This window comes from Azolla caroliniana, unplaced genomic scaffold (genome assembly GCF_043228905.1).
Source record: "Azolla caroliniana isolate FFs.n. ecotype wild unplaced genomic scaffold, voAzoCaro1.0.p SCAF_15, whole genome shotgun sequence".
NCBI lineage: Eukaryota > Viridiplantae > Streptophyta > Polypodiopsida > Salviniales > Salviniaceae > Azolla > Azolla caroliniana.
The window spans coordinates 19,954,916-19,978,086 of NW_028230450.1; the positions used below are offsets into that span (position 1 = coordinate 19,954,916).

Below are 23,171 nucleotides of genomic sequence, written 5' to 3' on the forward strand. Positions count from 1 at the left end.
GGCCTTATTTATAAACCTTGCTTGATTGATTTAAGGGCTGATTGCTGCAAAGAAGTCCATGACTTCTCATTCATATATGATCTAATTGGAATGCTAGCATTGGACAAGTCTCAAACCTTGATTTATGTGTCATAGTAGGATTTGGAGCCCCACCGAAGACATCGGCAATCCAATTTCAAGATTTTAAGAATTGAAAATATCGTTAAGCCGTATATTGAACTAGCATTGATTGATCATTGCATGCATATATACTTATATTTTACCAGAAATCAAGAGAACTTTCCAAAGACTTGCAATGAATGCATTATTTATGAATCTTGCTTGATGAATATCATCAAAATCTCAATCAATATCATTGAGCCTTATATTTAATTAGTATTGATTGATCATAGCACGCATATGCTTATATTAATAATTTAATAAAATGACTCATGACTTGCCAATGAAGGCCTTATTTATAAACCTTGCTTGATTGATATCATCAATGTTTCCAAAATTGTGGTAAGAGGGCATTTTAAAAGGAGGTTTTAGCATAGGACTTGTTTTCTCACATGTCAATACTTGAATCTCTTTTACCCGTGATGTGTTGGTGTAATGGTAACGGGGGGACACTCCAACTGCTAGGTTGGAGGTTCGAGTCTCCCTGCACCAACATACATGTGGTACCTAAAAAGGGCGGTTTGTGCTCGTAAGTGATGACGACGAAGATAGTGGCAACGATGCAAATGGTGACAGTGAAGGGCGGTTTGTGCTCGTAAGTGACGACGACGAAGATAGTGGCAACGATGCAAATGGTGACAGTGAAGGGCGGTTTGTGCCCGTAAGTGACGACGACGAAGATAGTGGTGACGACGCAAAAATGGTGACAGTGAAGGGCGGTTCGTGCTCGTAAGTGACGACGACGAAGATAGTGGCAACGATGCAAATGGTGACAGTGAAGGGCGGTTTGTGCCCGTAAGTGACGACGACGAAGATAGTGGTGACGATGCAAAAATGGTGACAGTGAAGGGCGGTTTGTGCTCGTAAGTGACGACAACGAAGATAGTGACGGTTTCGACGATGAAGAAGGTAAAAATGTAGCCTGTCTACAAGTTGCATGATGGAATGTGGTGTGAGTCTCATCATATCCTAGAGGTCATCCTGTGCATGTATCTCACTCGTACCATTCGGTACACCCCATGATGGACTATGTACTGCTAATAAAACATGACTTCGTGTGAGTTGTAGCCTTCGGGCGAGCCAAAGATAAAAAAATACTAAAGTAGTATAAACAAATAAGAAAAAATACTTGAATCTCTTTTTCAAATGATTGGTTCTTGATCACATTTAAGTTAAGATCAAGCATGCAAAGGACAACGATGTATAACACTTGCAATTATGATTGGAAATTGGAGTACCAAGTATTGTATAACATGTGCTTAAAATACTTCTATATTTGGAGTGCTTCAAAAAGGAGTATGTGTATAGATGGTTGTCAAGGATTGCAATGAAGTTTAATGTCTTTAGCCTTAAACATTTCTTAGGGGGGAAATTTTGAATGACCTTGAGACTAGGGCACTGGTCATAATTTGTTAGCTCAACTCATAGGAGGATAAAGTGATTGGCAATAGCTTACATATTTGTGTGATGCTCAATGTTGGGTTGAATTGATGCATAGGTGAAGTCACAATGTTGTAGGTGGGAAACTCAAAGTTGGGCTTGATGAATGGAATTAAAAATGTAACTTCCACAGGGATTAGGAGCATTACATACTCAAATCCAGCCATAAAATTCTGCAAGAGTGGCACACAATAGTGGAGGTTCCTAGCAAATATTCTACGAAATTTGCTACAATTTTATGCTTTTTCCAATAGCACATACTTGCACTAGCAATGTTATTGGCCCCTTTTCCACTTGACAATTGGGTGTGGGAAAGAACTTGTTCCTAGCTAGAATAACAAGCATGTTGGGTTTTTGGAGTAGCGTGCACACACAACACAAAGCGTAATGTGCAAATTTACAGACACACCTCATACACATGCATGTGGCCATGAATGAACACGCATATATGCAAGCGCTTAAGCTCTCGCTTGATGTCCTCGGATTGAATTCTCCTAGAGTCATCCTTATTGTCTACTAGCACTATGTCTTGGGTTCGAAACCCAAATTTCTGACCTCTCGATTAACTCCATCGATATCTCTTACTTTACTACCATAGATATCTCATAATTTTACTAGATATATCTTTGTTGTCTTGTGTGGAAAAGAGTGTTATATGTATATTAGTTATAACTTATAACACAAGTTTGCTTGCTATATTTGAGTAGTGTCATGATTCATCAGTAATAATACTGTATACATAGCAATAGCAATAGGAGATGAGCATGAGCATGAGCATGATGATGGCCCCTCATGTAGTCTTGGGTGCAGGACTCACCACAATCCCCTCCTCTTCTTCTTCCATTTCATCTGTTTCTTCCTCTCAGAATGCCCTGTTTCCTATGTCTTTCTCTCCACTTCGTCTTCAGAAGAGATGCTCTGCCCCTTCACCTACACGGATGGGCCTCAAAATCGTCCATACTTATGACTCTTCCTTCGAGCTCAAGCCTGAGGTAAGTCTCTCTCTCTCTCTCTCTCTCTCTTGCTACATTCAAGTTTCATGTCGTTATGCATTTCTTTACAGACCATAACATCTCATTCATTTGCCCATTTTTGTCATTTGATTTCACTCTCTCTTGCTACATTCAAGTTTCATGTCGTTATTCATTTCTGTACAGACCATAATATCTCATTCATTTGGCCATTTTGGTCATCTGATTTCAATGCATTGCATTGCATGCCATTTTGTTCCTTTGCATCTTATCTCATTTCATCCCATTGCATCTAATTTCATTTCAGATCCCTGCTGGTGTTAATATCACTTCATTTTCAAACTATATAATTTCTCTTTCTTTTTCTCACATTGCTTCTGATCTTATTACCATATTCTCTCATAGCTTCTGATGCTAATATTAGATGCCTTTCCATTTGGGTTCTCACATCACCTCTGGTCTTAATTATCCCATCCCTTTTCTTTTCTGCTCACTTTGCCTTTGGTTAATGTTAAAGGTTTCATTCTCTTTCTCACATGGCTTCTTTCTAATGGCGATTTTAAAACAATTACCCAATTTCTCTTTTGTATTTGCAGTGTCGAGATCAGCTCCATAGCCTACTCAATTCATCCACATTTTGTGCCCAGGTTTGGATGCTTCTTTTTGTCTCTGTTTGTAATATTGAAGTTTTTTTCCAACTTTTTTGCCTAATGTATGGAAACTTTTTCTTGCCTCCGTTTGGAATATATTGGCATTTTTCTCAGCTTTTACCTAAACTTCTAGAATTCTTCTATTCAGGTAGGAGAGCAATTTGCTCAAAAAACAGAGGATTCCACAGGATATGAATTCACGGGAGAGCTCTTCCAACCTGTTCCTTGGAGTGTTACTACCCCACATGGCATGCCTCAGGTAGATTTAATTGCTGTTTTCCAACACTATACTTCTTCTTATGTCAGTGACAAGCTGTGTTATGAAGAAATTTATGTTTTTTTGCTTATGCCCTGAATCATATACAGCCTTGGAATACAATGCCACTGAATGAAATGTAATATAATGTCTTCTAAAGGACAATGTCACCTTTAACATTGAAGTTCCAAACGTTCATCTGATATGATCTAAATTTGAGGAGAGGGCTGTGGATCATGCGCATTTCGTGTTTATAATATACTGAAGTGTTCAACATGTATTCTACGTTTTAGAACTGCCATATTAAGATGTTTTGTTTCTGGCATGTTTAAACTTATCATCTTATTTCTTTTTCATCTGAAACATGGTCCAAATGCTCCAATTTCTCTCACAAGGAATACAAGAATCTTATGGAGAAATGAGTGACAAACCTTTCTCGAAGTGTTTACTTTTTTGAAATTGAAACTAGAAGTAGATCTTTCCATTTTATTTCTATGTAACAAGAGACTCTCTATTTATCACGAGTACAGGACTATTAACCCATCTTTGATCTATGCCTTTTGGCCTGATCCTAGGCCCTGACTAACACTGCGTATATGAACCTTGCAGAGGTAGTTTGAGTACGGGAATATTTTTGAAACATTATCCAAGTACGTTTTTTTGAGGTAGTAAATATACAGCATGTTCTAGAGTGATGTCATATTTCTTCCTTCTTGATGTAACAACGTTGGGAATGTCTCCACATATCTGTCAGGCCCCAGGGTATACCATTATGTCACTGGATGGATGTCTTCTGTGGCCCAAGCCTCGCCTTGCACATAGGCATTTCTGGTTTTGTGTTTTATCATCACTATGCTTAGTTTCTTTGTGCTAAGGCTCATGGATATTTGTTATGTTTCTTGTTAAGATATTTGGCTGTTATGAATCATGACATGTTCTATTGTGAGAATCAAAGTTCCATTGCCATGGCCCAAAACCTGGTGTTTCATGCTCTCACTTGACACATGAAAGTGCTGTATCACTATGTTCAGATGCCAGTTGTGTTCAGGGAATTGCAAACGCATTCTAAGATAATTAAGTCTTTGTCTCTCCTTTGAATTAGCACTGCCTCTCTATTATTTTAAATAGACAATTCTACCAGCATAATACTAATAGAGTACCGATACTAATGTGGTAGTAACGAATTAATACATTTTCACAATAGTACTAACGTGTTTTAGTATTTCAATTGCAAACATAATATAGTAATAGAGTATTCATTGGAGTACTGACACCAGAAGGCTTCCCCATCAGTCAGGATCCAACCCTGTTGAAAACCCAGTCCTCAAGATGATAAGTATTGATGATGAAGCTTAAAACAATATTGCTTCTTATCATCTGAAATAAAGAAGATTGATAGAGTGCTTATGTAATTCACCATCTTGCCTTCAACAGAAAATGTTTACAAGTATTGTACGCTGATAATTATCTCAAGGCATTGATTGAACCTCATTTCGTATTTTGATCACCCAAAATCAACTATATGAAGACAGGGAGTTTGCGTAGTCTAGAAGTAATGCTTGTTTCTGAGATTTGTCACTTGACCTTTTCTAGAAATAGGTGGAGTGCACAGTTATTAAGTCCTTTTTCTTTTTATGGATAATTCCTTCCTTCAAAACTCTATTTTACCATCAAAGCTGCCAAAGTTGCAGGAAGTGCAATTAAACCTGCTGGTAGAATGAGTCCAATGGAGATGCCTTAACTCCAATTGAAATTAATAGACTATCCAGTTTAATTCTGTCCTATCTTTCAATTCTTGATTCATCAATAAGTAGGCAAATAAGAGACTGTATGTCATGGTTGGTGCCTTGCACACTTTACTTATTAGAAAGAAGTTTTACATGGAATGTGTAGTTTAATTAATTCTATTATTTTCATGTCATCAAATTTGAAAATGTACAGACTTTTATTTCTACTTTGTGGCATTTGAATTCAATACACATGATTGTTTCAAATATTTAGTGTGTATATATTTGTATTCTTACATGTCAGGAATTCGAAAAGTACTTCGGCAACCCAGATTATGCCATTGTAAATGTGCCTCCAAATTTTATGTTTCGAGCTAAAGTAAGTTTATTGTTATAACAATTGGTTTCTATACATTATTTGCGGGCTGTTATCAAGTGGTAATCATTGATTCTTTGGAAGTAATTGCTTGGCTTTCCCATGGGTGCAGATTTTCAACCCTTCCAGACTGTGTGCAATCTTTAGGAAGGTTGATAAAACGGATCTATCAGCTGTGTAGGACATGGGAATGAATGGAATGGTGTACATCATACATTTTTAATCACCATACATTTCTAACTAGTACTAGGTTGATTCTCTAGCCTTTGTTCCTTCGCTAAATCATGATTTAAAATGAATGTTGACACAAAATCATAAAACTGATATGATGTACAAAATGTGATTTGAACGATGTACCTCCAACTTATAAAGTATTATTTATTTTATACCAATAAGCTACAAAATAATGATCATCAATCAAATATGATAATTTACATAATTATCTGTGTATGACAAAGAGGTTTCTATTTATAGATCACCTCCACATGTGTATTTGAAGTGGCATAGGGCCATTGCACATTTTAATCTAGAAATAATGTAATTCTCTTGTCCTTACCTTTATATTCTATATGTGCTCGAGCATAATAACTATTGATCTTTCATGTGCATTTATCCTTCACAATTTACAATTCTCAAACTTTTCTCTGTTATAACCCCAAGAATTCGTTACACTTGACTACCATTTGATTTGTGTTACTAGCCCCTAGAGGGTATTGTTTTGAACATCCATATGGATATTCTCTTTCAAGTAACACCTCTTCCAAGGGTATTGTATTAAGCGATGCCCATCTATAGTGTATCATAAATTGAAGCTTCTTGTCTTTACTTCATAAATTTAATATAAATAAACGAAACCATCTTTCTGTGAACATGAAATCACATGATCAACTATAAGAATTGTCTTTGTGCATGCTAAGTAACCAAAAGCTAGAAACCTACAAAGGTGAATGAGAACATGAGTAGTTATTTATTGATGATAACTTTTGAAAGCACGTTGATTCATGTCTGTTGCACAAATGGCAGTGGAGTTGTAAAACAAATCAGATTGTGATAGCTATAATCCCTCTGTTTCTTATCAATATCTAGGGGATATATATGCTCCTTGTGCTAATTTTCGACAAATATCTTACTTTGTATATCTTACTTTGAAAATTGCCCTTCACATTGAAAAGAAACGACAAATGCACATTCATCCAATTGTATTGATTGTCCAAACACATGTTCCCAAGTTTTACCATTTAAACTCGGCATGTGCATCATCTGATCAAGCTATTTTACACTACCACAAGCATATTCAATGTATTCACTGGATCCAGAGCACATCCCCTGATCCCTCATTTTTTTGAAACAGCTCAATGTCAAACTACTGCAGCACATGCTGTGAATAACTTGTAATCAATGCATTCCAGGATACAACACTCCATAATGGAAGCTTATCAACTAGTCATTATTCTTTTTCCATCATACCACATTTTGTATACATGTCTAACAAATCTGGAACAAGCTCTTTTTTCAAGAACCCATTCGCATTCATGCAGAACTCTGGCATGGTTCACTTTCCAAGGTCGAGGGAACTTATGCTTCCACAATATTCCAAGATGCAAACAAAGAGAACTGCATCCCTCATTTCCCAATTATGTGAAACATTTCAAAGTTTCTTTTTGCTGACTCAAGCATGACCCTCTTCTCTCATATTTATATGGCCCAACAAGTTTTTAAATCAGAAAGAGAGATACTTTGTGTTTGGTGAAATACATTAGCTGAATACATTTTATGGCCTCATAACCAAGCCATACGCACAGCAATCTGTGCACTCCATGATATAACATCATGAACAGGAATTTTATCCAGTATCTCTTGTACTTTACCAAACACCCTACACTTCATACAAAGCCACGAGTGCATTTCCAAGAAGTATGGTCTTCTCTATTAACACCTCTGTTTGTTAATCTCTACTGGCATTTGCACCTCACTCTCTTAGTAATTTTCCTCTAGTTTCCACTTCCACTTGAAAAGCAGCAAATGCAAGGATATTTCTGAGACACACATACGTGGCAGCACACTTCTCGTCCAATTGTATTGATCGGTTGAATGCCCATCTCCCAAGATCCACGTTTACCCACTTGCAACAGGCGCCCAAAAGAGTTGACCACAAAGGTAGCTGATCAGAACAAGGTACTGATTCAATCATAAGCACGGCTTCGACAAAGCATCCAGCACGCCCAAAGAGATCGACCATACAATTGTAGTGTTCATAAGTTGGAGTGATAGAGTATATTGAACACATGTCATTGAAGATCATTTGGCCCTCGTCTAGGAGGCCTCTATGACTACATGCACTCAAAAGGACGAGGAAAGTTACTGAATCTGGTAAGACACCTTGGACAGTTAGTTGTCTGAACAAGACTGAAACCATCTGGGCCTCACCGAACTGTGCATAACCGGCCATAAGTGCAGTCCAACAAGCAAGATTTGGCAGAGGAATCTCATTAAACACTCCTTGTGCTTTCCTAAGCAGTCCACACTTGGCATACATATCCACCAATGCAGTGCCAAGTGCAATATCTATATCCTTTTCTTGTACTAAACCCCCCCTTCGGCACACCTCCTTATGGATTTCTTCACCAATATCTAGAAGCCCCATGTTGGCACAAGATTTTAAAACTAAAATAAAGGTAATTGCATCAGGAGAGAACCCCTCTCCACACATTACATGGAATAATTTCACAACTTCATCATCAAGCCCATGTTGAGCATATCCTGCAATCAATGTATTCCATGTTGTGGTGTTTCGTATCAGAAGCTTGTTGAGTATGTCTTGTGCTTCCTCGAATCTACCACATTTGGCATACATGTCCAACAATGCGGTGCTTAGAACAACATCCTTCTCTAATAAACCCAGTCTATTGGCAGATGCATGTATCTCTCTCCCCATATCTACCAATCCGTGACTTCCACAGGCTTTCAAAATGCAAATAAATGTGACTCCATCTGGGGAAAGACCATCATTTACCATCTGTTGGAAAAACGTCATGGCCTTGTCACCAAACCCTTGTTGAGCATAACCCATTATCAACACAGTCCAAGAAATAACATTCTTTACTGGTAGTGCTTCAAATGTTTCTTGTGCTCTTGCTAATGAGCCACACTTGACATACATATCTAGTAATGCATTGCTGAGAACCATGTTCTTTGCTAATAAGCCTTGCTTCTGGACTTCAGCATATATCTCTTCTCCAATCTCAAGGGATCCTTTGTTGCCACACGCTTTTAAAACACAGGTAAAGGTTACTGCATCTGGAGATAAGCCTTCATTTCGCATAAGCTTGAAACAACTGAGGGCTAAATCATCAAAACCATGCTCTACATACCCAGAGATTAGAGCAGTCCACGATGAAACATCCCTAAGTGGAAGCTCATGGAATACTTCTTGTGCTTTTTCCAACGCACCAAGTTTAGCATACATATCCACCAATGCCGTGCCAACTGCAATATCTTTTTCTAGTAATCCATGTTTTCGAATCTGACCATATATCTCTTCTCCCACCTCAATTTTTCCTATGATTTGACAAGCTTTTAAGGTGCAAAGGAAAGTACCCACATCTGGGGATATACCCTCATCTTGCATCTTATTGAAACACTTAAGAGCTTCTTCACCAGCCCCATATTGAGTGTATCCAGCAATCAATGCATTCCAAGTTACAACATTCCGTACTTGAAGATCTTCAAAGACTTCCAGTGCACTTTTTAGGACACCGCATTTGGCATACATGTCCACCAACGATGTTCCAAGCACAACATCTTTTTCTATTAACCCCATCCTGCTGAGTTTGGAATGTATCTCTTGGCCTACCTGAATAGACCCAATGTTCCCACAAGCTTTCAAAACGCAGACAAAAGTAATCACATCAGGTGAAATGCCCCCCTCAAGCATCTTCCTGAAGCAGTGAAGAGCTTTCTCAGCGGGTCCTTGCTGAGCATAGCCACCAATAAGAGTGTTCCAAGTCACAATATTCCGTCCCAAAAGTTTATCAAAAACTTCTTCTGCCTTTTCAATAGCACAACACCTACAATACATGTCAACCAAAGCTGTGCCAATCAAAATGTCTTTTCCCAATGAGTCGTGCTTGCTAATCTCTGCATGTATCTCTTCTCCCATCTGGAGAGATCCAATGGTGCTGCAAGCCTTCAAAATGCAAGTAAAAGTAATTGAATCTGGGAATATGCCTTCAAGAAGCATTTTCCTGAAGCAGTCCAGAGCATCATTCACAAGCCCATGCTGGACATATCCAGTTATCAGGGCAGTCCAAGTTACTATATTCCTTTTTGGAAGCTCATTAAACACATTTTGTGCTTTACCAAGAAGGCCACACTTAACATACATGTCCACCAACGTCGTGCCGAGCCCAATGTCTTTTTGCAATAAACCCCTCTCACTAACATGAGCATGTATCTCCTCTCCCATCTCGAGTAATCCCATCCTACTGATAGCTTTCAAAATGCAAATAAAAGTGACCGCATTTGGGGAACACCCCTCATCTTGCATTAACTTGTAGCATTTCAGAGCTTTATCACCAAGTCCATGGTGTATAAATCCAGATATCAAAGCATTCCAGGTCACAACATTCCTTTTCGGAAGCTCATCAAATACTTCCTGAGCTCTTGCTAATTCCCCACATTTAGCATACATATCTACCAATGTGGTATCAAGTATAATGTCTTTTCCCAGAAGCCCTAGATTACAAACTTTGGCACATATCTCTTCCCCAATGTCGAGAGATCCTATGACTGAACAAGCTTTCAAAGTGCAAATGAAGGTAACTATGTTCGGGGAGATACTCTTGCTTTCCATTTTCCTAAAGCAATTCAAAGCTTCATGGCCCAGGCCATTTTGAGCATATCCATTTATTAGTGTATTCCAAGCCACCACATCTGCCACTTGAATCCCATCAAATACATATTGTGCTTTCCTCATCAGACCAAATTTCGCATACATATCCACTAAAGTTGTGCAAAGTATGATGTCGTTATCCAACAAACCATGTTTTCTCGCCTCAAAATGTATAAATTCTCCGATTGGAAGAGACTTACAACACCTCAAAATGCAAATGAAGGTAACTGAATTCGGGGATATATTCTCATTTTGCATAGTTTTAAGAAAATTTAAAGCTTCCGCAACCATACCATTTTGGGCATATCCTGAAATCAATGCATTCCATGATACAACATTTCGGTTCAAAACTTCATCAAATGCTTTTTTGGCTTCTCGAATGGCACCGCATTTGGCATACATAGTAATAAGGGCATTATTAACATGGATATCATTGTTATGCAATTTCTTTTCATGAATATAAGTGTGAATTTTTCTGGCTTTGGTCAAGTCCTTACTTCTCCCACAAGATTTCATCAACTCTACCATAGCCTTAGGATTCTCGAGACTTTTCCGTGGAAAGGGAAGCTCTTCAGTATTGAGAGGAGGAAGAGGAGACACAGAAGACTGCATCTTCTAGCTCTAAATTTCATCACTTTCTGCGGAGCCCAAAACATGTAATAAGCGATCTTTTTTTCTTTCTTGGCTTCCGTGGAGATGGAGAGCAAAAGGAAGATGAGAAAAGCAGAGGTCACCTAGAGACTTGAGAGAAAAATACGCAAAGAGCTCCCAATGTCTCCATGAAGATTTCCTAGAGTTAATTATAGTCATGGTATGAAGCATACGTTCATTCGCATTCGCGAATGTTTAAAACATTCACGTAAGAAAAACACCCTCAAAGAATGATAAATACCATACTTTTGGATTAACTATTTATTATGAGGTAAATAAGCCTAAAAATTAGAAAAAAACAAAAAAAACAACACAAGAATGTTTGAATAACATTCTCGTTCGTTTTCCAACGTAGGAAAACGAATGTTATGCTAGACGAACACGAATTTTACGTACTATGATTGTAGTAAAAGGATGTGGACAATATGTACAAATGTTTCGTTATTTATATTCATGACAATACAAACTTTTGCCAATAACCCTACTAGTGCTTGTAACAACTGCACAAAGTTCCCAAGTTATCGTGTTCACGAGAATGCTCAAACTTTACATGAATTATATAGATGGTTCATTAGTTTGGTTGCCTCCCGATATAGTGCCAATAAGAAGCACCCAATATATGCAAAATATATAAGTAGGAGGAACGTTTTTCACAATTGTGGATCCTGAGAGGAGTCATAAGGTTAAATCATGACAAATGTAGAACAACCCTTTGTGTCTATCATTTGATGTCCTAAAGTGGGGGGGGGGGGGGGGGGGGGGGGAGGTAACAAGACTTGTATCAAATTCATCATAGTTATAACATAGTGGTAGTAGTGAAAGTAACAATATCTCATGCTAGATCGATAATTTCCTACACAATCGCAAATTTGGTTTGAGAAGAAGGAGCACGTTTGAGAACAACATCACTTAAAACTAAGTCAAGCTTACCAATAGTCGATATCGTTGATAGATAGCCTATGGATCCATCATAAATTTGGTTTACTCTTTTTGAATCTTCATAAGCAAATGTGTCTCCAAACTCCAACAAGAAACAAAACTTTTTAACTCGCAATTGATCCATGTTGCATGGTGTGTGACCGATGTATAAAAGGCGCAATGTGCTTGAGCAATGTATAAAAAAAAGGCATAACATGCTTTAGCATCTAATGACTTGATTATAATTCTGGCGCCAATAATAGGCACACGATCAGGCGCGTATTTTGCATCACCAATGAGATTGTGCCACATCAGCACATTGTTTGCACACACTTGGGGTATCCATGGTCTACATGAATATAGAATATTACTATCATCATTCATTCATATGAACCCTCAATAATGTACATACGTTGAAATAGTGTAGATTGCTGAAATAGAGGAGCAAAAGCAGATTAATAAACAAGAGCTACTCTGATGGGAACAGAGGAGAAACAGAGTGATAAGCAGAAACCCTAATTCTGTTCTTGGAAGATGCCTTTTCATTGTTTTTCAGAGACAATTGGGTCGATAGTGTTATGGATGGATCTTTATTGTCTCCATCTACCTTTGGAGGAGGCAAGATTCATGAAGAAATACATCTCAAACAGCGACTCGAAGATCGGCATACCCTTCTCGACTCCATAAAGTCTTGTTCCAAAGAGAAGGATCTTCACAAAGCTAGAATATTGCATAATGATATACTTCAAAATTCCTGCCTCTCAGAGGACATATGTATCAATAATGCCCTTCTTAGTTTGTATGCCAAGTGTGGTGATCTTAGTGAAGCACTCAAAATATTTGATGGGATTCCTCTACGGAATGTTGTATCTTGGAATTGTCTCATTTCAGGATATACTGAACATAAACTTATTGATAAAGCTATTGTATGCTTTAGAAGGATGCAAAATGAAGGTGTGTCCCCAAATGCAATAACCTATATGTGCCTCCTAAAGGCTTGTGGTGGTGGTAGTAATAATGATCATGGCATTAGTCGTAGAAATGGTATAGAATGTGTGAATATGGGAGAAGAAATACATGCTCAAATTGAGAGAGTTTTTCTGGGACAAAATATCGAGCTTGGAAATGCTTTGGTTGACATGTATGCTAAGTGTGGCTCGTTGGAAACTGCTCGGGAGGTATTTGATAATCTCCCAGTAAGAAACGTTGCATCTTGGAATACACTGATCTCTGGATATATCAAATATGGACTTGGCGATGAGGCTATAGATTGCTTTAGGAGGATGCAACTTGAGGGTCTCTCACCAGATGCCATCACGTTTATTTGTATTTTGAGAGCATGTGGAAATATTGGGTGTCTCAAGATTGGGAAAAAGATACATGAAGAGGCTGATAGGCAGGGGTTAGTGGAGAAAAACATCGTTCTTGGCACTACACTCGTAGACATGTATGCAAAATGTGGCATGCTTGAAGAGGCACAAGAGATATGTGACAAGCTCCCAATACGGAATGCGGAATCTTGGACTGCATTGATTTCAGGATATTCTCAACATGGCTTTGGTCATAAAGCTGTACTCTGCTTCCAAAAGATGTTAAAAGAGGGCATCTCACCAAGTGTAGTTGCCTTAATTTCCATTTTAAAAGCTTGTGGAAATATAGGAACTTTGGAGTTAGGAGAAAATATATATTTGCAAGCCAAGAAGGAAGGCTTGTTGAAAAAAGATGATGTGCTTCAAATAGCATTGGTGGATATGTATGCTAAATGTGGCGCACTCGAAAAAGCACAAAAAGTATTCGATGAACTTCCAATAAAAAGTGTTGAGATTTGGACTGCGTTGATGGCTGGGTATAATCAGCATGGGTTGTCTGAGAAAGCTATTTTTTGCTTTAATCAAATGCAGAATGAAGGTTTCTGTCCGGATGTCATCACATTTATATGTATTTTGAAAGCTTGTGGAAGCATAGGATCTCTTAAGCTGGGAGATGAGATACATGAGGAGGTGAGGAAGCAATCTTTATTGGAAAAAGATATTGTGCTCGGAACGGCGTTGGTGGATATGTATGGAAAATGTGGTAACCTTAAAAAAGCCCAAGAGGTGTTTAATGAACTTCCAATACAAAATGCCACATCATGGACTGCATTGATGGCAGGCCATGCCCAGATGGGTGAGGCCGAAAAAGTATTGAGTTTACTTAACAAAATGATGGATCAAAATGTTATTCCAGATGTGGTTTCCATACTTGTTGTTCTCAATGCTTGTAGCCACTCTGGCCTTGTAGAGCAAGGACAAATGGTTTTTGAGAAAATGGACGCTATCCATAAATCCATGCCAACATTAGAACATCACATTTGCATGGTGGATCTTTTAGGTCGAGCCGGACACTTTGACAAAGCTCTAATTGTTGTCGAGAAGTTGCCATATTTAGATCGTCTTCCACTTTGGTTGGCTCTCTTGGGTGCTTGTTGCAAATGGGCAAATGTGGAATTTGGGCTATGGGTCTTTGAGCAGTCATCAGAGTTGGACAGGAAGTGTCCAGCAGCATATCTATGTATGGCAAACATATATGCAGCTGCTGGTCTAAAGCTTGGAAAGTAGAAAATGAAGCAAATAACTCTCAAGGCACCTGGATATTGATTCTGGATCAATGTAAGCAGTAAGAAATATTTATTTATACCAATCAGTAATAACTGTCCCAAAGTCAATGTATTAACAATAAGTGGGACGACATGTGGAATAACCTATTTCAAGAATAGTACAATAACCACCGAATATTTGTACATTGTCATGGCAGATGATGAATTTGAAGATGAGGACCACTATACTTACTTTGGCAAATACTATGGCACACCAGTATATATTACCATAAACACAATGTGTCCATAGTAATTGAAACGTTGAGATATTGCTCATATTGAATGTGGAAAAGCACGGAAATGAGGAAGGTTGAGGTCAAATATGTTGCATAATGCATTTTGTTGAGTGTCATTATTAATATGGAAAGTTCTCATAATTAAGTATCGTGAAGGAATTCTGGGTGCATATTGGTTAACATGTTTTGAAGAGGATGATGCTGGATAATCATGTTGGGCTAATATTGTCGGTGAGTTGCATAAATTTTCCTTCCCAGTTGAGATCACTTTAAACTCAACATGGGATGGCCATTAACATTGGAGTTCTGAGACGATATGGTGTAGTACCATTGAGGTATGACCACATCAATTGGGCTAGAACTGTAAACAACAGGTCTGGATTTCAACTATGACCCCTTGCCTACTGTTTACAAAGAGCAACCATAAACCCCCACAAAGAAACAGAAGACACAGAATCGGCATTTTGTCCCATACCCGAAATGTGTCCAATGTGTCTCCAATATGCACGTGAGCCACATGGGCCTTCATCTCTAGCCATGGATGAGTGACCATTTGATTGCATGGTAAGCAAGCTATCAAGATTTACTCATAACATCATAAAACAATGCAGTGAGGTTGCTTGTGTTGCCTAGGCTTGCCTTTAGTGAAGGCTCTGCTGTTGAATCTTGAATGTGCGAAGACACTTTCACAACAATGATGCTGATGATGATATGATACACATAAATTTATTGTGAAATTCGGTTCCTAATTAAGCATGCTAAATATGGTGGAACCACTATTTTATGTGCTAAATTGATCCCATTAGAATTTAACTGTGACTAGGATTTCCGTAGTTAATTTTAGCTGTCTGATGTAATCAACTTGAGTGCCTACACATAACTACTTGTGGAATCAACTATTTCACGAGTTACCACATGAGAACTTATTGGAATAAATTATGATATTCTGTACCCATTCATTTTAGGTTTTTATTAAACTTTATACCTTATGGTTATGGTGATGATTCCTCCCATCATACTTCCGTCTTAAGATACACACACATCTCTCTCCATCATTTCTTCATCTTAGGGTTATACTTTAGTTGGAAGTTAGTATGTTACTAACCCATGCATTCAGTTTCAAATCTCACGTATGCACTATTTAACTATATACCACTTTTGAATATACATAGCGGTTTAATCTACAACCTTCTAATTCCACTATTCAACCTCACCAACTAAACTACTAGCATTTATTTGTATTTTTTGATGATTGAGTACACATCCCATTTTGTTGTAGCCAATTGTCTCATGGGCCAAATTTGGTCTTAGAAGAAGTTAATACTTTCTGTTCCTCAAACAAGCTTAGTTTTTCATTTCAATTTTCAATTTAGTATCGATTGTTTTGTACAGGATTTTGGTACCATGAGTCATGTTGCCTCCTAGTAGACATCAATATATCATCACCTCACTCTCTTTGATAAGAACAAGTATTAAGGATTTATTTCCAATATTATTTTAGAGAGTAGGAAAATATAAGGGAACACTAGGAAAAGTAGGGGGGTTATGTCTAAAGCTTCATATTCATATATATATATATGAATATGCAAGATTAGATTCTAATAAATATAGTCATGTGTACACTCATGACATGAAATTTTTTCCGAACACTTTCCTTGCGACCATCTTTCCTCATTGTGGGCACACACTTTAAACTTCATTAGGTAGAACATATGCAAGTCAAAATGCTTCCATGCGTGCACAAACATTAGTTATGCAAGTTGGAATGCATCCTTGTTAATAGAAACATTAGTTTTTTCGAGTAACACCATAAAGACTACTATATATCCTTCGGGTTCCGATGACTGAAGAAGATTTATTTGCTCTCCCTCCATATTCTTAAAATCTTCAATATCTTTTGGGCAATCATCGTAATTTGTGTCTGTCCAATACCTACAACTGGGAATTGAAGCAAATACAAAAGGGCACTACAGAATGCTTAATAGAAAACTCAGGTAAGGGTTATCTCAAGAAAGACAACCTTATATTTTTTTCTATGAAAGCTTGAGGGTATTTTGGTAAATTTCCCATTTATTCTTCAGTGATACCAAATGTACGGAAATGAGACCAGCTCTTTTTGGTACAAATATGTTGGATGGAATGGAAACAGAGTAAAACCCTAGTCTCCTCGCATACAACTATAACTAACTATTCCCATGACAACAAAAATGGAAAGCTACCAAGACTGTACATATATAGATTATGACTATCTTCCATCCAACACGAGGTTAATTTTCTGACCGGAATCATCGCCATGAGGTACCATTCCTTTTTTAGAATTAGACCATGTCTTGAACAGCATTGAATGAAAAGAGAAAAGGGTTTCATTTTGTCAAGATTGAACGGAGCACATTCCTTGTTTCCTTCTGTAGAGAGTTTGATTTCCACTTTGCAAGTAACCCGAAAAGAAGGACATCTATCCTTTGCAAAACATGTACATACTTTGTTATGCATACATGGTCTAGAGTGCCATGAAATCCTTGGTAACTATCTTGTTTCAATGTTGGTACATTGTGGTTGTTTACTCGATGCTCAAAGAGTCTTTCTAAAACTTGGTTATCGGAATGAGCAATCATGGGCTTCTCTTATGTACAAATTCATTGAGATTGATGATCCTGAAAATGCCTTTGAACTATATAAGAAAATGCAAGAAGACAATGTAGTATGCCCTAGTAAGTATATGCTTCAAAGCCTATTAAAAGCATGTGTGATATTGAAAGATGTGGTAAGAGGTCAAGAATTGTATCAAGAGATTGTGAGCATGGGAGTAGAGAAAGACCCTTTTGTTGGCAGTGTGTTAATAGACATGTATGCAACAAGTGGTTCATTCTTCGTGGTGAAGGAATTGCTTGGCAAGTTGGAAGGTAGAGATGTTGTTGTTTGGACTGCTGTTATCACAGCATATGTTCAGTATAGACTTCTAGATGATGCATTTGACTGTATAGAAAAGATGCGAATCGAGGGTGTCTCTCCCAATGCCATCACTTTTCTTTCCATATTGAAGGGATGTGGTAGTATAGAAGACCTTGAAAGGGGTCACAAAGCACACAATGATGTTGTTAAGCAAGGTTTTGAAAGAGATTGTTATACAGATAGTGCATTGGTTTGTATGTATAGTAAATGTCAGTCTCTATCAGAGGCAGAGAAAGTATTTCATCAGCTTCCTTTTCGAGATCCAATTGCCTGGACTGCATTAATTTCAGGTTATTCCGAAATTGGCCTCGGGGAGGAAGCTTTGAGCTGTTTGGATCAGATGCGACGAGATGGGCAAATGCCGAATGCCATCACATATGGTTGTGGATTGAAAGCATGTTCCTGTAATAGAGTTATAGATAAAGTTCGAGAAATCCATGGTGAGATTGTGAAGGAAGAATTTGAAAATGATCCTTATGTTGGCAGCATGTTGGTTGATGCATACAGCAAATGTGCATCAGTCATGGAAGCACAAGAAGTATTCGATGAAATGGCTATGCAAGATATTGTTGCTTGGAACTCTTTAATTTCATCCTACATAGAGCTGGGGTTTGTAGAGGATGCACTCCATTGTATTGAAAAGATGCATATAGAGGGCATAAGTGTAGATTCTATTACATGTGTATACAGCTTAAAAGCATGTGGCACTGGAAGATTCATAGAAGATGGTCGGAGAGTACATTCACACGTTGTCAAAAGAGGATTTGATAATGATTCTTTCATCGGAAATCTATTGGTTGATATGTATGCTAAATGTGCCCTTTTTCCTGAATCGTGGGTAATATTTGAAAAACTGTCAGAGCGAAACAGCATCACATGGACTGCACTTATTTCCGGGTATATTGAAAACGGGCTTTGTAGGGAAGCATTGAACTGTTTGGAAGCAATGGAATTTGATGGCATGACACTGGATGTTGTGTCATTCACTTGTGGCTTGAAAGCTTGTAGTAGTTTGGGTGCAAAAGGGATGGGGTACAACATGCATTCGAATATTGTGAAACAAGGGTATGAGAAAGACTACACAATTGATACCACACTTATACACATGTATATGAAATGCGGTTTATTTGAAGAGGGATTGGTAGTGTTCAATGGCGCATCACTGGAGAACTTAGCTCCATGGACTGCGCTAATGAATGGGTATATGGACGTAGGTCTCGATGAAAATGTACTTGATTCCTTCGAAAAAATACCAAAAAGCCTCATTATGGATTCTGTATCTGTAGTTAGGGTCTTAAAAGCATGTGGAAATGTTGGAGCATTATGCAAGGGGCAAGAGATGCATGTTAACATTGCGAAAAGAGGTATGGATGTAGATGTTTCTATCACAAGCAGTTTGGTCGATATGTATTCTAAATGTGGTTCACTTGAAGACGCTTGGGAATTGCTTGATGAGAATGCACTCCAGAATGTAGTTTTATGGACCACACTAATGACAGGATATGCCTGCCAAGGAATTACTGAAACTGTGTTGTGGATATTTGAGAGAATGATGAAGCGTGGTATAAAGCCAGATGTCATAACCTTATTGAATATTGCCACTGTATTTAGTCACGCAGGTTTTGTGGAGTATGGCACTCGGGTCCTTATGGCTGTGAATGAGCTATTTGGGTCTGTTCAAACTATCGAACTCCACAATTGCCTAATTGATATGTTGACTCGTGCGGGACAAGTAGAGGAAGCCATGAATATACTGGAGAAGATGCCTTTCCAACCCAATGTGGTCACATGGAACACTATACTTGGTACTTGCCAAAAGGGTAGTTTTATGGAGCTTGGCACTATTGCTTTTCAATGTGCAACCGCACTAGACCCTAGACATCACGTGCCATACATCTCCATGTTTAACATATATGCCCATGCTCACATGTGGGAGGAGGCAAGGAAAGTTGAATGCCTGAGGATTTTGTGTGTAGGTTGAGAACTCACAACAAGGTTTGTGCTCTTGAGTTTGTAATTATTGTCATAGCAACAATGTGATGCAATGGATATGATTTTTGAGGTTTTGTTGATGATAGTATAGTTCTCCATGTGACGAACAGAATGGTCAATCTCCATATGTCAACATGAGTGCACTAAACTTCTTCAAAGCAAGCAAACTCTATAAGTGGCAGAGAATACTCCCACTTACATGTTAGTGTGTGTATTGCTTCTTGTAAATTTCTCTGCAGTTGGGGCACATTGCCTGTCAGCAGCTACTCTAGGAAGTGGACTGAGATTGTGGTGATTCTTAATTCCTGCCTCTATGAAGTTTCTTGTGGTGTGAGCACATAAGTGAAATCAAATACCTAGCGAGAGATTACAACCCATTACTTAAAACACAAGTCACTAAAAGATAGGGCAAGAAGATTCAACAATGAAGGTGCACAAAATTATGGGAAAAGGGTTGTGAATGAAACAATCAAAAGTTATAAACATTCTGATGAGACAAAGTCACTTATAATACGTCTAAAACTTATTACAATCTGGTGATGCACTTCAATTGCAAAGGATAATATTCTGCTGAGTTAGAATGTTCCATATCCCAAAATGAAATCTCATCCTGCCTGAATGCAACCAACTTCTCATCCTGCCATTACCATATGCACAACACTTGTCCATTCATGGATGCCAAATCATTGTCAGCCATTTTTTTACATTTTTTTTCTTGATCCTAATTCAAAAAAATTGTTTCTATCTAACTAGATAGTTATTTGAATAACTTCTACGTTGAACCATTCTTCCATTCCATAGCTTGTTGCCATTTTTTCCCGGTTATTTGAATAACTTCTACGTTTAACCATTCTTCCATTCTAGAGCTTGTTGCCAATTTGTCATACCCCTACATGCCAATCATGGGAACTTTTCACTTCATTGGAAGATTGTTACACTTCATGTGTTTCCTATGAAAACTTTGGTGTGAACATAGTTATAATAGTGTGAACCTAGTTAAGTAGCTGTTGGGTGTGAACATACTTAGAATAGTATGAACCTAGTTAAGTAATTGTTAGGTGTGAATATAGTTAGAATAGTGTGAACCCAATTAAGTGACTCTTAGGTTTTCATCTACCTGTAGATACTGGTTATATAAACCATTCTACATCTTTGTAATTAGTGCTCGTTTTTCATAATCTACTGATATTTCCTTAAGTCTTCTAAGTGATCTCGTTGTGTGAGAGTTAGTCTAAGATCACTGCATTTTCTACAAATGGTATCAGAGCAAGTTTAGGTTACTTTCTCTATCCTATTCATCCAAATAAGCATACAAAGAGCTTCTTATTTATCTATTCCCATCTAAGAAGATATCAAACCTCTCCATCTACAGCAACGAAAGTTCGAACAAAAAATTGCAGCAAAGGTGATCTCTCCGTATTTTCACATTTTCAAAAAGTAGATTACAAGTTGATTCTTTTGACTACTTGCACACCCAAATGGATTTTTAGTTTTGGAGGTACAGTCAAAACAAGTTTTGTAGCAGTCTCAAACCATGACTCCACAACAACTACAACAACTCGTTTTTACCACAACAAAATAACTTTTTAACACAGTAGAGTAACTCTTATTTCTCATCTATTTCTTCAATATTATATTGTTTTAGTACATTTTGGTGAATATAACTACGAAGTACTGCAATATCTCATCCATATTTCTTACTTTTGCAATGGTTGAGCAAACTAATATTTTTTGTATGCTTAATGTTGAAGACAAGTTGGATGGTACTATCATATGTGGGCGTACATGATGAGACATATACTGGTAGCAAAGCAACTATGGGACATTGTAATCAAATCCAATGAATGTCCAGCTTCAAGTTCTTCTCCAAACTCTCCCTCCCCTTCAGGAACAATTGACGCAAACAATGCTTCAAGCTCCACTCAACAGTCCACTTCTTCACAACTTAAGTGGAATGGTAAGGATGCTCAATCCTATGCTCTCATTGCATTATCGGTCAAAGGACACATTGTTCCACATATCCGATCTTGCACATCCTCAAAAAGTGTTTGGGATGTGTTAAAGAACCTATATGCTCAAAGGAATGAAGCAAGAGTTGTTATGCTTAACTAGCAACTTGAAGAGACAAGGATGCAAGAAGGTGAATCCATGGACGCATTCTTAACAAAAATCAAGGACTTCCAAGGAACTACTCAACATTGATGAAGTGATTTCAGGTAAGCAGTTAGTTTCTAAAGTTCTTGCCATGCTTCCGGATTCATATCAAGGCTTTGCCACAACCATAAGGCTTCTTACAAGAGGCAAAGAGCGCTTCAACTTTGATGAGCTAATCTCCCTTCTCTTACAAGAATCTCAATCTCGAACAAACCGAGATGTTCTTAATAGTGGTGATCAAGCTTTTGTTACCTCTTCCAAGTTCAAAGGCCAACAAGGACGAAAACAAAATAACCTTCCTTCAAAATGCAATGATGCCTCGACTTTCCATTATGAGAAGAAGAAGAAAAGGTGCAATTATTGTTGTAAACCAGACCACGACATTAGCAAATGTCGAAAAAGGAAAGCTAGTGAAGAGAAGAAAAAACAATCTGGTCTTAATGTTACCACCTCTACTAGTGCAAAGGTAGAAGCACACATTGCTCAACATTAGTGGGCATTCTCGATACAATCAATGTATGCTCCCTCAAAGGATGATGTATGTTTATCAGTGAGTCTACAGATGCTTGGTATTTGATAGCGGCGCTTCTAAACACATAACTTCTTGCAAAAACTCTTTGCCACACTTGAAGATGCTTGTCATAAGGCAAGCATCGTTACCAGTGCCAATAATGCTTCTTACATCCTAAAAGGCATTGGTCACCTTGAATAATGTTCTCTATGTCCCTAGCATAAAGGAAAACCTTCTTTCTGTTTCTGCCATTGCTATGCATGGATACCCTGTCCATTTTCTCTATAACAAATGCACAATACATGATCGTACAAAGTGTGATATCATTGTCATAACAGGTAGTTTGTTCAAAAACCTTTACAAGCTTGACATATATCAAAAATTTGATGACCAAAATGCATTAGCAATGGATGCCCAAAGACAGCAATTCTAAACTATGACATCACCGGTTCGGTCATTTAAATTTCAGCAGCCTTGCACGGCTTAGCAAGCATGATATGGTATGCAATCTTCCTTTCATTCATGTACCATCTAATCATGTTTGTGAGGGTTGTATTCTAGGAAAGATGCACATGTTTCCATTTCCAAAAGATGCAAATGTTTTGTCAACACACAAGCTTCAACTTGTACATAGTGATGTACGCAGCTCAAT

General features: G+C 37.9%; 4 protein-coding genes across 4 annotated transcripts; 3 read left to right on the forward strand and 1 right to left on the reverse strand.

Annotated features, from left to right (window-relative positions):
* Window positions 1–2,322: 2,322 nt before the first annotated feature.
* On the forward strand, window positions 2,323–6,145 carry LOC147855035 (uncharacterized). The gene is made up of 5 exons (XM_087331023.1): window positions 2,323–2,591; window positions 3,167–3,217; window positions 3,369–3,479; window positions 5,508–5,582; window positions 5,692–6,145. The coding sequence occupies exons 1-5, from the start codon at window positions 2,358–2,360 to the stop codon at window positions 5,758–5,760; spliced, it is 540 nt and encodes a 179-aa protein (XP_087187149.1). The 5' UTR covers window positions 2,323–2,357; the 3' UTR covers window positions 5,761–6,145.
* A 640-nt stretch (window positions 6,146–6,785) lies between these two features.
* Window positions 6,786–11,197, reverse strand: LOC147855036 (pentatricopeptide repeat-containing protein At5g27110-like). The gene has a single exon (XM_087331021.1). It carries the CDS (start codon window positions 11,080–11,082, stop codon window positions 7,549–7,551), a length of 3,534 nt encoding a protein of 1,177 aa, XP_087187147.1. The 5' UTR covers window positions 11,083–11,197; the 3' UTR covers window positions 6,786–7,548.
* Window positions 11,198–12,617: 1,420 nt separating this feature from the next.
* On the forward strand, window positions 12,618–14,636 carry LOC147855037 (pentatricopeptide repeat-containing protein At3g09040, mitochondrial-like). The gene has a single exon (XM_087331005.1). It carries the CDS (start codon window positions 12,618–12,620, stop codon window positions 14,634–14,636), a length of 2,019 nt encoding a protein of 672 aa, XP_087187131.1.
* A 2,325-nt stretch (window positions 14,637–16,961) lies between these two features.
* LOC147855038 (pentatricopeptide repeat-containing protein At3g16610-like) lies at window positions 16,962–20,309 on the forward strand. Its single transcript, XM_087331760.1, has one exon. It carries the CDS (start codon window positions 17,255–17,257, stop codon window positions 19,841–19,843), a length of 2,589 nt encoding a protein of 862 aa, XP_087187886.1. The 5' UTR covers window positions 16,962–17,254; the 3' UTR covers window positions 19,844–20,309.
* Window positions 20,310–23,171: the final 2,862 nt, after the last annotated feature.

Coding starts and splice junctions, on each gene's coding strand:
- LOC147855037 (XM_087331005.1), top strand. CDS start 12,618: ATGGATGGATCTTTATTGTCTCCATCTACCTTTGGAGGAGGCAAGATT.
- LOC147855036 (XM_087331021.1), bottom strand. CDS start 11,082: ATGCAGTCTTCTGTGTCTCCTCTTCCTCCTCTCAATACTGAAGAGCTT.
- LOC147855035 (XM_087331023.1), top strand. CDS start 2,358: ATGAGCATGAGCATGAGCATGATGATGGCCCCTCATGTAGTCTTGGGT. Junction 2,592..3,166: donor CCTTCGAGCTCAAGCCTGAG/GTAAGTCTCTCT, acceptor TTGTATTTGCAG/TGTCGAGATCAGCTCCATAG. Junction 3,480..5,507: donor CCCCACATGGCATGCCTCAG/GTAGATTTAATT, acceptor CTTACATGTCAG/GAATTCGAAAAGTACTTCGG.
- LOC147855038 (XM_087331760.1), top strand. CDS start 17,255: ATGAAAAGAGAAAAGGGTTTCATTTTGTCAAGATTGAACGGAGCACAT.